This window comes from Schistocerca piceifrons, chromosome 3 (assembly GCF_021461385.2).
Source record: "Schistocerca piceifrons isolate TAMUIC-IGC-003096 chromosome 3, iqSchPice1.1, whole genome shotgun sequence".
NCBI classification, from domain to species: domain Eukaryota; kingdom Metazoa; phylum Arthropoda; class Insecta; order Orthoptera; family Acrididae; genus Schistocerca; species Schistocerca piceifrons.
Genome location: NC_060140.1, coordinates 125,027,558 through 125,043,098, shown reverse-complemented (window position 1 = coordinate 125,043,098; position 15,541 = coordinate 125,027,558). Strand labels below are relative to the sequence as shown.

The window sequence follows — 15,541 nt, the reverse complement described above, 5'->3', positions numbered from 1 at the left end:
TATGTGGGCTGGCCACTGGTGCGGACCAATCGGTGGACTTTTGGGTCGTGCTGGATGTCCATTGGATCCCTATTGCTGGCCCACAACAGTGATGCCCATCCACTGCAGCCTCAAGCTATGAAACTGAAATGAACACAGCCTGGAGCTGAGAGCAAAGTCTCACAATTCGGCTCACATTTGTGGACAGCAGTCACAGTCCCTATCCATACACTATACAGACAGACAAAGGACTATCAGTATGCACTGTGGAATTCTACTATATACACTGATGAAAACACAATAAGTGTGTCTATTAAATTAGATTAACATGCAGTGACTCAAAAACTAAAGTACAAAAGTGTGCAGGTGATAATAATTCGCTCCTTATTAGGAACTTGTAATATGTCACAAAATCAGTTTCTGACACAGATGAAAACATGACAACTGTGTCTATTAAATATTAAATTAGCGCACAGAAATTCAAAAACTAAGCTAACAAAGCGCAAAGATGAAACTGTATAATTCACTCCTGGTTAGGAACCCGTAAAATTTCACAACAACGATTACTTCCCTGTTGCTGCTCTGTCTTGGCTGGCTGTTCTGACTAGTGCCAACAAGTGATCACCAGCTTCAAAACAAACAAACAAACAGAAAAACAACTGTTGACATATGCTACAAAACTCTACTAGACACTGACGAAAATGCAAAATGTGTGTCTATTAAATTAGATTAACATGCAGAGATTTAAGAACGAATCTACCAAAGCATACAGTTGAGCACAGATTTCTATAAACAATAACATTGTCAGCAATCTGAATGTGTTGCTGATCTTATCGTTTACCTGTACTAATGTACTTCAGTGGTACTATTGCACTTCCTACAGCACACCTGATGCTACTTTTATTTCTGTTGAACATAAGGTACTTTCTCATGTTCTCAAGCTGTATCACTAAATTGTTGAGTTGGTGTTTTGGGTGCCGTACCTAGTTCATTTCTGGATGGTCTCATGTTTCCAAACTTTTCCTATCTACTTCCATATTAAAGAAATTATAATTTTGAAAGTTACTGACTGTGTGGCTAAAATTATATGCTTGTGTTCACTGCTTCTTGTTAGTAGAAATTTTATGTTAAGTGATTTTTAATATTCCTGTATGTGTGTTAGGAAATGATTTTGTTTTTACAACTTACCATTAATTTTTTATGTCTACTTTTTTCGGTACTTTCAGGCAGTATCTTCTGGTGCTTACATTGCAGCACAGATAGAAAACAAACTACCAAATAAGAAAGTGGCAGTGGAACAGGAGACTAAAGTTGACCGTCGTGAAGAAAGACGCAAGAAAGCTGCTGGAGGAAAAGGTGGGGGTGGCACACAGGTAGTGTTGGAATCTGCCCTTCTTGATTCTCTTCTGTGTTGTCTGTTTTCATTTTTACAAACCAGAAAATGTACTGTTGTCTTAAATCTCAAAAAGTTCTTCACCATTTTACTTCAAAATTTTACTTGATGCTCAAACATTTGAACAGACATATCCTATATTTAAAAAAAAAAAAAATACAAAAATAGACAAGGACTTCTGAGGTTCGAACTGCTTGGGAACTGCTTCTACTCCACATAATTTTTCAGAATGTGTATAATGCTTGTATAAGGGTGTGTTTGACCATGTAAATCACTGTGCATAAAAAAGAATTACTAGTAGCAAAGACTAATGCAAAATCCTGATGTGTAAGTGGTCAGTGCTGTCCAGGGCAGCAGTCGAACATTTTCTGTATTCAGAAAGGCCCCTACAGGACCTGCAACATGCGGTCGTGCATTATCCTGCTGAAATGTAGGGTTTCGCAGGGATCGAGTGAAGGGTAGAGCCACGGGCTGTAACACATCTGAAAGGTAACATCCACTGTTCAAAGTGCCGTCAATGCGAACAAGAGGTGACAGAGACGTGTAACCCATACCATCACGTCAGGTGATATGGCTGTATGGTGATGACGAATACACGCTTCCAATATGCATTCACCGTGATGTCGCCAAACACTGATGCAACCATCATTATGCTGTAAACAGAACCTGGATTCATCCGAAAAAATGACGTTTTGCCATTCGAGCACCCAGGTTTGACGTTGAGTACACCATCGCAGGCGCTCCTGTCTGTGATGCAGCGTCAAGGGTAACTGCAGCCACAGTCTCCGAGCTGATAGTCCATGCTGCTGCAAACGTCATCCAACTGTTCGTGCAGATTGTTGTTCTCATGCAAATATCCCCATCTGATGACTCAGGGATCAAGACGTGACTGCACGATCAGTTACAGCCGTGCGGATAAGATGCTGTCATCTCGACTGCTAGTGGTAAGACGCCATTGGGATCCAGCACGGTGTTTCGTATTACCCTCCTGAACCCACCGATTCCATATTCTGCTAACAGTCATTGGATCTCAACCAACGCGAGCAGCAATGTCACGATACGATAAACCACAATCGCGATAGGCTACAATCTGACCTTTATCAAAGTCGGAAATGTGATGGTATGCATTTCTCCTCCTGACACGAGGCATCACGACGACGTTTCACCAGGCAACACTGGTCAACTGCTCTTTGTGTATGAGAAATCGGTTGGAAACTTTCCTCATGTCAGCACATTGTAGGTGTTGCCTCCGGTGCCAACATTGTGTGAATGCTCTGAAAAGCTAATCATTTGCATATCACAGCATCTTCTTCCTGTCGGTTAAATTTCGTGTCTGTAGCTCGTCATCTTCGTGGTGTAGTAATTTTAATGGCCAATAGTGTATCACAACTTTACCTGCCATTTAACAGGGCTGTTCATGGCCTTATGATGGTAGCCAAATTAACATTGGTCCTTTCAATGTCGTAGCATTAAGTAGTGCTCTAAATTCATTAGTTCTTCCATCTTTCTTGTCATACTAAGAAATTCTCTTTGTCCCTGGAATTTTCAGTTTTTACTGTGTAGCGGCGAATTTCTCCCTAAAGGTAGATACAGAACACATGTACAGTTATTACAACACATCAATGCCTGAAACCACTAGTTTGGTAATTGATCATATTGCTGTTTCTAATAAATGCATCAAGTTCAACACTTACTATTTCCCACTAGACAAGCACCCCTCAAAAGTGATAATTATGTAAGAAAATGCAGTTCATTGTAGCTTCTTATTTTAATTTTATGGGAAATTGAAGTCAAGATTATCCTGAATCCATGCAGCTACGAACTTTATTCATCATCCCAAAGGAAATGCTGTGATTTTATATATATAATACAGGGAAACATTCCATGTGGGAAAAATATATCTAAAAACAAAGATGATGTGACTTACCAAACGAAAGTGCTGGCAGGTCGATAGACACACAAACACAAACATACACACAAAATTCAAGCTTTCGCAACCAATGGTTGCTTCATCAGGAAAGAGGGAAGGAGAGGGAAAGTCGAAAGGATGTGGGTTTTAAGGGAGAGGGTAAGGAGTCATTCCAATCCCGGGAGCGGAAAGACTTACCTTAGGGGGGGAAAAAAGGACAGGTATACACTCGCAAACACACCCATATCCAACCACACATACACCTATGAAGTAATGGTATTCCAATTCAAAAACGTTGCTTAAATAGAGTATTCCACTTTTAAATCGTGCAGTAAACTCCATATATTTTAAGCCTGGCTCAGCTTTAATCCCCTCTTCTTTCATTCTATTTTTCAGGGTCGTGAAACAAAAATGAAATCTCTGAAGAAGAAACCTCAGCGTGGTCATGTGCAGGATGAGGATTCAGATGAAGATGCTGGTCCAGTACCAACTAAGAAGCTTGAACTTCTTAGTATTTCAGACATTGAAGACGTTTTAAGAAAGGAGAAGTCCTTACAAGATGATGAACTTGATGAACTGGTGTCTGAAATCGCAGCAACATTACATTCGTAAGTTGTCACTGTCAATCACGATTACTCTAGCATTTTCTTCTTCTCTTCCTATTTTCTGCTGGTGGTGCTACTCATCCCTTCTCCTGTATTTCTTTTTGTCCTTTCCACCTTCCCTGCCTTCTTACCTCTTCGTATTCATTTCCTGTTCTCGTGTTGTTCATCTGCCTCTTGCTTCCTACTTTCATACCCTTTCCAGTTTGTGGTGAAAAGAGAAGACATAGATATTGGAGAAAATGATATTATCCCATTGCCATCTGAACTTGAAATATTATTAAAGTTATCTTTAGATTGTGGAGAATGCTTTTCAGGAAGCCTGATCTAAAAGGGCCACTTACAAAATGTGCAGTTATTCTCTGAAGTGTCCATAATCTTTGAATGAAAGGAAAGATCTACAGTTTTGTGGTCTCTGTTATTCTTGTAGTTGCATTTCAAGCATACTCAAACAAATTTGAGCCCTGTTATTGCTGACAAAATGTACAGTTATTCTCCAGACCGAACAATAATCTTTGAATAAGAGGAAAGACCTAAATTTTACTGGTCTCTATTAGTCTCATAGCTGCAATTCAAGCATAGTTAAATATCACTGACAAATCTGTTGTCTCTGCAGTTGTTAAGCCTAAAATCACATTGGACAAAAAATTAGTCACTCCCAGTAGACATTATGCTGATATAATGTGATACTGCCTCTCACCCTGATAATTGCTCTAGTACTGCACAGTAGAATGTCTGCAATTCCTTCAGGTGAACCATATGCAGCTGAACACATTCATTGATAATCAGAACCAATAGGGCTACCAAATTGTGAGGATGTTGACTGCTTCATTTTAACTGCTGTTCCAGATAGACACAGGCACTTTCTGAATGATTAAGGATTGATTATTTAGGTAGCCAGCTGAGGTGCAGTAGGGTATTAGAGTGTGGAACAAACAGGAATGTATGCATGCAGCCCAGTGGACATGGCTGACTCTTGAAAAATGGGAGTGTTCACAGCTTATTCATAATGAACCGGTAGGAAAAAGGGCAACTTATGGTTACTGAGGATGTTGAAGTAAACATCCTGATTCATGTTCTCAGCAACATGTATGTGAGAGCCCAAATCATGGTACAAAACCAACCCAAAAAAATCTCAGAACCTCCTCGATCTTCAACTCTGCCTTCCACACTGTAGGTTAAATGCCACACTGCGCCACCAGTGCACCTAACATCTTGCATCTTCTGAAAAGAAGCAAAATCATGAGTCGTTGGACCACTATTATAACGTCAAGTTTAACACATATATTTCAGAACTACACAACACATATAAGTCACAAAGTGAGTTGACAAGCAAGACATGTGTACACATTAGCATTCGAATGAGCTCTGAGTCTCAGTCTAGCGGCCACTGCTCGGCTGGCCGCTTAGGTGGCGCAGCTGCTGCATGGCTGGCAGACAGCGCCGCATGTAGAGGACGCACGTAATTGCGTGGCGGCGCTTTGAACAATCGGCAAGTCACAACAAACACATTGTGTGCCTCCAGTCAGATACTGTCCAGCTTCTGCATTGTTTGACTCTGAATATGTGCAGCTTTGTGTATTGCTGCAAGAAATGACCTTCCCTTGGAAATGTTCACTCAGAAACTAGTCAAGGTGAACCCGCATTCAATGACGGCAGCAATTACTGTCAGGTTGGAAACTGATTGTCGTTGACAAAGGTGTGACATTCATCCCTATTTCCTGTTGGTTGTGATATTTTTATTACTACTGTCCACATGCATCTTTAGATGGCAGAGAGTGATCGAACATTCCTTGTAGATGGAGCATGTTGATACACCAACAAATTGAGCAACATAATTCACAGTATGGTCATGGGCGTGCCCAAATGTGACAGTTCCTTTCTATCATTCTGTTACATCACCATATGAGCCCATTTTACTGCACTGGTTGCATACAATGGATCTGCGTGTGCGACCCCCCCCCCTCCCCCCCGCCCACACACACACCACTGTACTGACATACACTAAAGAGCCAAAGAAACTGGTACACCTGCTTAATATTGTGCAGAGCCCCCACAAACGTACGGAAGTGCCGCAACATGACGTGGCATGGACTTGACAAATGTCTGAAGTAATACTGGAAGGAATTGACATGATGAGTCGTGCAGGGCTGTCCATAAATCCGTAAGAGTATGAGGGGGTGGAGATCTCTTCTGAACAGCACATTTTAAGGCATCCCAGGTATGCTCAGTGATGTTCATGTCTGAGGGGTTTAGTGGCCAGAGGAGTGCTTAAACTGAGAAGGATGTTCCTAGAACCACTCTGTACCAATTCTGGATGTGTGGGTGTCGCATTGTCCTGCTGGAATTGCCCAAGTCTGTTGGAATGAACAATGGACATAAATGGATGCAGATCATCAGACAGGATGCTTACATATGTGTCACCTGTCAAGAGTCATATCTAGACATATCAGGGGTCCCATATCGCTCCAACTGCACATGCCCCACAGCTTTACAGAGCCTCCACCAACTTGAACAGTCCCCTGCTGACATGCAAGGTCCATGGATTCAAGAGGTTGTCTCCATACCCGTACACGTCCATCCACTCGATACAATTTGAAATGAGACTCGTCTGACTGGGCAACATGTTTCCAGCCATCAACAGTCCAATGTTAATGTTGATGGGCCTTGGTGAGGCATACAGCTTGCGTTGTGCAGTCATCAAGGGTACAAGAGTGGGCTTCGGCTCCCATATCGATGTTGTTTCGTTGAATGTTTCACATGCTGACACCTGTTGGTGGCCCAGCATTGTAATCTGCAGCAGTTTGCGGAAGGGTTGCACTTTTCACATTGAATGATTCTCTTCAGTTATTGTTGATCCCACTCTGGAAGGATCTTTTTCCGGCGGCAGCAATGTTGGAGATTGGATGTTTTACTGGATTCGTGATATTCACGGTACACTTGTGAAATGGTTGTATGGGAAAATCCCCACTTCATCTCTACCTCGGAGGTGCTGTGTCCCATCATTCATGCACTGACTATAACACCACGTTCAAACTCACATAAATCTTAATAACCTGCCATTGTAGCAGCAGTAACCAATCTAACAACTGCGCCAAATAACTGTTGTGTTATAGAGGCATTGCCGACCACAGTGCCATCTACTGCCTGTTTACATATCATTGTATTTGAATACACATGTCTATACCAGTGTCTTTGGTGCTTTAGTGTATATCTATGGTGAAGAATTGGTATCAGCTCTACACCATTTACAGTGACATTCTACTGTGGCCGATGACCTCTTTTAAAGTATGACTAATATTTTGTCCAGTGACTTTATATGGGAGACCACACAGATGAGTCATAGTTTTTCCTATATTTAGTTATAGAAGATACACTTTGTAGAAAAGTATTAAACTGGATTAGTTCCATTGGGAATTTGCCATGCTATAAAGTAAAGAATGGTTTTTTGAACTATTAAGGGAGACACAGCAAATTCATATGCTACCAAGTAATTTAAAATATTCCAGATGTTCCAGAGGAAAAATCTTCTGATACAAATAAAAATAATTATCTTTTTGTAAAAATAACTAATTTTTTGTTTTTTGATGAGTGGTCTTGCATGGACACATTAGAATTTCATCTCTGGGGTGTGAAGCAGTGGATGAAACTGAGAGAAAAAACATTGGTGATGAATAAGCACACAGTAGGAAAGGGTATGAAATTAGGGAAGGATCCTTTCATTATAAAATGAAAATTCCAAGACAGAAATAACTGGCAAAAAAGACGGAGAAATTCAGTCACTCACTCACAGATGTACCTCGTGTGGCACATAGGCACACAGAAAGGTCAGATAATCATAGCTTAGATTTTATTCTTCCCATACAACGTCAATTTTCTGCAAGCCACTTAACAGTGTGTACCACTACTATTTCCCTCTTACCTTCGAATTTGTGAATGGAGTATGTGAAGAACTGCCAATAAGTCTCCATATAGCTCAGTTTTCTGTTACTTTCCTTCATGGTAATCTTGTGTGGTGTTGCTTGACTCATCCTGAAACATATATTACCAGATTTTTAACAGAGCACCTATCCAGAATAAACTATACTTTTTTGTGATCTGCCACTGGAGTTGGACAAGCAGTGTCATAATGCTCTTGTGCGTAGTAAACAAACCCCTGGCAAAATGTACAGCTCTCCCTTGGATCAACTCTTTATCTCCTCTATTAATCCTACTAGATACAGATACCAGACTGATGGGCAATACTCGAAAGTTGGTTGAGTCAGTTGTGTTCTTAGTGGGTGAATCAAATTTCTATGCATAGGCATGTGCTGTTCTGCACTATCATCTATGGGCCATAGCAGCACTAACTGTTAATGAATATTCACATGGACATGTGGATGTAAGAGATGTAACAGAAAGGAATATAGTGTGTTAGTGGGGGTAAGATTTATGGTACCAAGAGGGTTAGGGAAGTGCCAGGAGGCAGGAGGAAAGTCGTATGTCTGTGGGTGGCAGTGGGAAAACTTCGGATTGAGGGGATATCAGTCACCAAACTGCAGGGGCTGAATGAAGAAATGGGAAAATGGAGTAAAATGTTTAGGACATAAATTTATTGAGTCAGGAATGGATAATTAAAAGGATCTGTTGACAGTTAGGGCAAGAGAGTGGAAAGGGTTGGGTTGGGAATAAATATAAGTAAATGTTGTAAATCTGCTTTTTCCACCACACTAATCAGATACTAATAAATCACAGTAAATAAAACATCCTGACACTTCTTGAATGAAGAAGATAAAAATACTTCTAGAGTTGGCAATTAAAGTACTCTGGAAATTTACTGATTAACTTAAACATTTATAATGATATGCACATAAGAAGGCAGCTGGTGGGGCAGAGCACAGTAGCCAAGGAGCAGTGTACCATATGACACTTCAGTCAATAGTGTCATCCGCCCATGTCTGCCTGTAACGTGCATAGAGGTCCATATAGATCATTTAGTGTGGATTTTCATCTTAGTTTAGGTATGGAAGGTTACTTAGCCAGTGTACTGTTCATGATGGGTGGCATAAAGCAAATACAAAAAGTATTTAGTTAAGAAGTGACAGCAGTAGTTTTCTAAGATGTAAATGCTGCTAAGGAGAGTCAGGAGCATAAACAGTGGTATGGTGTAGCACTCATTACAGCATAGCCAGTTACCAGGGTAGGCAACAGTAGGAGCATGAGGTGTGGGGGAGAGACACACACAGCACACTGGTGATTCTCTCTCTCTCTCTCTCTCTCTCTCTCTCTCTCTCTCTGCAAAGAATGTATTGCACTGCTGCATTCTTATGAGCACTTCACTACAATGCTGGAAAGCATTGTAACTTTGTCATGCTGGAAATTTCTCTTAATATGAACCGCTTTCATTGCCCACACATGCTGTTGGTGCACGCACAGCAGGCGAAATGTAGTGGAGTGGAGAATGGATTCTGCACTGCATTAGGAGTATAGAAATGTCTGTGTTCAAGCCAAATGTCAACCCTCTGGAATAAGAGAGTCCAAATCAATGTCCATGGTTTCAGCAAGTTTCAAAAGGTTGCTGTAAATTAGTCCACAGGAGAGCACATGATACGTATCAGCTGGCGTAGACAAGTGTGGCTGAGATGGTCTGCGACAGTCCTAAGAATGCTGCTGCTGTTTACCCAGGTGACTTGGCACTGACAGACATATCACTCTGTGCCATGCTTAATGACATCACCAGATGTATGCCTAATTGTTGAAGTGTTTCAGGTTGTTGTGGCCTGCATGGTGGTTGTTATACTTCACTTCATGCACCAAGCCTTAAATAAATTGCCACATGAACACTCCTTTTATATACAATGAATGTTGCTTACTGAACATTTGGTTGCTGTTAAATATTATTAACTTTGTTCAGACTTCCTCCTTACAGACTGCAGATAAAACAGCTGAAAATTAATTTGTCATTCTCTTTCACTCCTTGACATAAATAAGAAGTGAGATTCAATTCACCTTCTTATATTACCTTCAAAATTACAACTTAATACATGATATATGGGGACAGCTACCAATTCATATACTGCCTCTCCTTGCTATATATATAACAGAGCTCTTATTCAACTTCAGTTGCAATACATTCATTGTCTTTGACATTTCACATTCTTAGGTTTCATGGAGCTCCTTTTTCCCCACTGCCCTTTCCATGGAACTCTTATCTCCATCTCATTAGGTAGGGTCGTGTGACTACTACCCCCTTCCATACAGTCACTGGATTGTTAGCTGTGGTATCAGCACCTACGATTTAAAGCACCTCCCAATAGTGGGGTGCTAACCACTTATTGACTACTGTCACTAACATCTTTTCTCTGACGTTTGTATTTAAGAACGTGATACTCCTCATTCAAGGAGTTGGATGTATCACTACATTGTATTGATTGATGCATCATATCTACAGTCAGTGGACAAGAACAGTTCTCAGAATGTAAAGAAACAAAGTTAATTTCCTGCCAGTAAACATAGATTCCTTTATAGTGTTGGTGACCATGGCTCAAGGCTGAAATAAGAAACAATAATTGGCTGATGGTCGAATTACAACAATAACAAAAATTTTCTGACTAAATACTCAGATCACAAAATAGCTCTTGGCAGAAGGCCAATTCTAATAGAACAACGTGAATATCCCCACTAACTAGTCTGTCAGAAAGTCGATATGGAAAATTACTTAAACCAGCCTGAATTTGGCTATCAACATAGAGCAGAAAATAAACAAGTATATCAGTTATATTTTCTGGAGTTTGATATAATCATTTGCAGTCAATGTCCACAACAAGTGAGAGTTTCAGATTTTATTACAGCCAAAATCAACAACTAGTATGATTTACAGATCCAGACTTTTGATACAACTTTGTAGGCCACACGTGGACTGGTGGTAATGGTCTGGAGTGTAGTGGTTGCTCCGGGGGGGGGGGGGGGGGGGGGGGGGGGGAGAAGAATCAGCAGTGTAACGGCAGTGGACTGTGATGCGTCTTCCTGGATGCACTGGAGTAAGCCCCTAATTGTGGAAGAATGATTACTCTCAGCTCTTACTTAGTGAAGACTGCCTCCTGTGGTGTGTGTGCGACCTTGAGTGGGGCTACCTTTGGCAGAAAACTCTGTGCACTAGTTTGTCCCATGTCTGTGTTCAGTATACTAGTCTGTGTATGTTGCAACCTCTAGGGGCATATCTGATATCTCCTGGTGGCTCGTGGTGTGACCTGAACTGTGCTTGGTGACCAGCAGGCTAGCCCATACTATTTCAGGACACACCTGAAAGATATATTCTACAGGTGACTGATGTGTGTACCCACTTGGCTGAGATATATTATACCTTTTGCCCCCCCCCCCCCCCCCTCAATAGCAAAGATAAAGCACAGCACATGTCAACCTCCTATGGGGCCTCCAGATCAACAATGGTTCTGGTGGCACTGAAAGAATGGGGTGCATTTCCATCTCTGTAGGTGGAGCATTGGCCAGCACTGCAGAGGAAGTGGAAGATCATGTTGGGGCAACTGGACTTGGTCATGCTACAATGAAGGTGCCACATCTGTGAACAAAGGAGGTGAGGAGGTAGAGGGACCTGAATAGCCCCCATGGCAAGGTCACAAATGATTGGTATGTTTTCGAAACACCATGCTGGTGAAGAGTGTGACTTAAATTATCAATAGCCCAGCAAGCAAGAGACACATCTGGGGGCCCCATTGCCCAAGTCCATTAGGAAAAGCCAGAGTCCACACTGGCTGTGGACTGGAAAATGGTACTGCCTTTCTTGCTCATTGGGAGGATTTTGGTGTGCCGGAAGCAGTACAGAAGCCAGATAATGATGTAAGTGCCCTTAGAGACAGTTGGAGATGAACCATGTTGCAGAGCAGATCAGTAAAAATCCAAAAGAGGAGCTGTGCTACTTTGACAGGATGGTGAACAGTCAGCTTAGACATTTGTGTCTTAAATGTGCAAATGGGATGTTTGGCCAGGTCATTAGAGGCTGGATGGAATGGAACTCTACGAATAAGCTCAATACCATTTTTTGCGCAGAAGGTGGTAAACTCCGCATATGAAAATTGTGAACAGTTATCCATCTCAGGTAGGCCTTCAGTAAAAAAAATTGCAAGAAAGGATGTGGAAAGTTTCATGATCAGAAGTATTTGCTGTTCGAGAGGCATATGGGAAACCTGTATCAGTGTTCACTTGGATCAACCGTGTGTGAACTAATAAGGAGCTCTCAAAATCAAAGTGGATATGGGATTGCATGTCCAACATCTTCAACCAGGAAAAAAACCTTCGGTGTGTTGCTGCTTGCTTGGTTTGACAAGTATGACAAGCCGTAACCATAGTGGTGATGTCTCCATCTGTGCATCGCCGATAGATGTGCTGTCACCCCAACCATATAGTTAGAAACTCTCCCCAAAGTCCTACGTGAAGAAGGTTGAAGACCCGTTTCTGTAGAATGGGGAGTATGATGACCCAGGTTCACTTGTTGTCTCCATGAAAGAGGATGACCCCACTGAGGACTGAGAGTTCATGATGTTGATATGCTTCTACCTCTGGATGCTGGAGCTATTTCTGGTTGGCCAACCACCATACCTGTGCTCAGTGTAGTATCTCATGCAGAACTGGATCTTCTGCCTTGTGTTGAGTGATGAGAATAGCATCCAGCAGCAGTGTGAACACCGGTTCCTCAGCTGATGTATCCAAATGGAAAGCCAGTTAAAGTTTTGTGTCAAAGGCCAGATCCCGTCCCAGAGGTAACCTAGAAAGTACATCAGCATGCCTGATGAATAGTATACTGATATTGAATCTCATATCGATAACTGGAGATAAAATGAACCCATCGCTGTAGATGTTGTACCGTCTTTGTAGGCACTGAACCAGAGAAGGGGGAGAGGTTTGTGATCTGTGGACGGGTGACCATAAACATAGTCATGAAACTTTTTAACTTCAAAAATGACTGTCAGGGTCTTATTCTTTACTTGTCTATGCTTTCTTTGGGCTGGGTTTTGGAAAAAAGTGTGATAGGATGCACTACACTGTCCATGATTTGAGAAAGGGCTGCCCTTTCCCTGTAATCTGATGCATCTACTGCCAAGATCAGTGGTCAGAATGGATCACATTCTGCCAAACAAGTGGGCTGCAACAGTGCCTGTTCAAAGCTTGGAAGGCCTTGCCACACTCTAGTGACCAGTGCCACATCACATTCTTGTTGAGCAGTCTTTGTAAGGGTTCAGCAGTGGCAGCTGCCTGTGGTACAATAAAAATATAAACTTAATAATAATAATTGATGTGACTAAGAACAGACTTCAGTTGGCTTTTAGTAATAATAATTAAGGTGAAGAAGAACATACTTCAGTTTGCTAATGTCACAAGGTCGGGCAGGTGCTGGACAGCCTCGACATATTGTGGCTTGGGGTGGATTCCTGCAGCACTGGAAACATGTTGGAGATATTCTACTTGGTGGACAAAAAAAGAACACTTATTCTTGTTATACTTTGTTAGCTTGGTGCATCATCTTCAAGGTGCATCATCTTAAAGAGAGTGCAGGTCGTCCACCAAGTCCTGGGCAGTCTTGCCTGCAATCAGTATTTTATTGAGGTAGTTTGCTACTCTTTGGATCTCCCTTGTGGGCTGTTCCAAATACCTCTAAAAATAGCTGGTTCATATGGAATGCCAAAAGGCAGTCTATTATACTTGAAAAGACCAAAAGAGTTGTTTATTACCAAAAGCCATCGGGAGTCCTCCTCCATCGGTAACCTGAATTCAGCATCCATAAGATCTGTTTTGGCAAAGAGTCATCCCTCGGATAAACATGAGAAGATATGCTCGACTTTGAGGGTCGGGTAGGCATCTACTACTGACTGATCATTAATGGTGTCCTCAAAATCCCCACAGATTGGCAGCACTCTGTTGGGCTTCTTGATAAGCATAATCGGGTAGGCCCATCGACTGTTGGGTGTGAGGATGTTCTCCTCCTGCAAGTGCTGCTCTATTTTCAATCATCTGGCTGTGCACATTAATACTATGTGCACTATTTTCAGTCACGTGTCTGTGTACAATAGACTTGTCCATGTATGTTGGAAGCTCTAGTGGCATATCTGATGCCACTGGGCAGCTGCCAGTGGGACCTAGATTCTGCTTGTCAGCTGACAGGCTGGCCTCTATTTGATCCAGGACCAGCCTGATGGATCTGTTCTGCAGGTGACAGGTGCACATAGGCACTCAGCTGAGATATATTAATATTGAAGCAACTGTTGAAACCATTTATGCTCCAACATACAGTATGTTTGGCAACAGGATGATCAAGCTAGCATTAGTGATAGTTTGGCAGTGTTCATTCATTCTGACAAACAGAAATTAGGCATAAAAACATAGAATGATGCACAGCAGTAGATATGCGGGAAGTTGGTATAAATACATAGAATGGTGCAAAGTAATAGCAATTTAGCTGTGTAATATTGCTTCTTTACATATGATCCTGCTTCTGATTGCATAAAAAATGTCTGTAACAGGTTTGCAACAGTAGATAGTAGGTATTTCACCTGGTTATAGAGCAGTGGTCAGGGGAGGGGTGGGTGTGTTGCTGGCATGTGGATAGATTAAGATATTATGAAGGGCAGTCAAATGAAAACCAAACACCTACCACAGTGGGAGCAGGGAATGGTTCCATTCAAAAGTAATAACCACACGTGTTAAGACTTTTATCCCACTGGAAGAGGAGACGATCAGTTCCTGTTTCGTACAATGTGGCTAGCTGCTGACGGATCTACAACTGCATCCACTCTTGCACTTCCTTGTCCAATTGAACCCAACATCCATGCACGAGTTTCTTCATGTTGCCAAAATGTGAAAAATCACACAGTGAAGGATCTGGGCTGTATGGAGGATGTTGCAGTATTTCCCAACCAAATTGCTGAAGCGTAGCCTTTGTCTGATTGGTAGTGTGGGGGCAGGCATTAACAGCCAAGAGAATGATTCTGCCAGACAACATTCCAACAGTTGAAGGGCAAGTGTAAAAGTCAGCTCTGGAAACATCTCATGTCTCCCTGCAAAAGAAATCCAAAACTGCACCCCCAAGTACTGGTATCATGATGATCTTATCACGGTGTATATGCCCTGGACCAACTGGGAAATCTGGGAAAAATTTGGAAATTTTTTCATTTGGAAGAAAGCTGGGAAGAACCCGTGAATTTTTTAGAATTCTAGGATTTTTTTTTTCATTGTAATTTTTGTAATTTCAACTGCTAAGAACCAAACTCTAGCAAAGAATTTTAGTTTAGCTCAATACTGCAGAATTATACTGCAGCAATATAAGTGAGAGAAAAATACCAACATAAAAATTTAGTTGCAAAGAAAAAGTGCCATTTACAATAACAAGGACACAGGGCACACACAAGTGTCTATCGACAGCAAAATGTATCAAAGGCTTTGGCAAAAAAACTATGCAATATTTTGTAACAATAACCTTCTGCCGATGAGTGTGATGTCACAACTGTTTACATTAGGTCAGTTGAGTAGTTGCCAGTGGGCACATGTGCATGCGCAGAGCTGAAGTCGTGCATGAGTAGCTCTTCATCCAGCATCTGGTTACTTGAGGTGTGGCTCAGTTGTGTAAGCAGTAGCAGCAAGCAGCCAAATCCTAACCAGAAAAATTTT

General features: G+C 41.7%; 1 protein-coding gene across 1 annotated transcript in view; it reads left to right on the top strand.

Moving 5' to 3' along the window:
- LOC124788134 (E3 UFM1-protein ligase 1 homolog) overlaps positions 1-15,541 on the top strand; it is a 61,513-nt gene that overhangs the window by 23,945 nt on the left and 22,027 nt on the right. The window contains exons 8-9 of the mRNA XM_047255272.1: positions 1,206-1,352; positions 3,678-3,889. Coding sequence (XP_047111228.1) covers positions 1,206-1,352; positions 3,678-3,889 — 359 coding nt within the window. The remainder of the gene's footprint in view (positions 1-1,205; positions 1,353-3,677; positions 3,890-15,541) is intronic.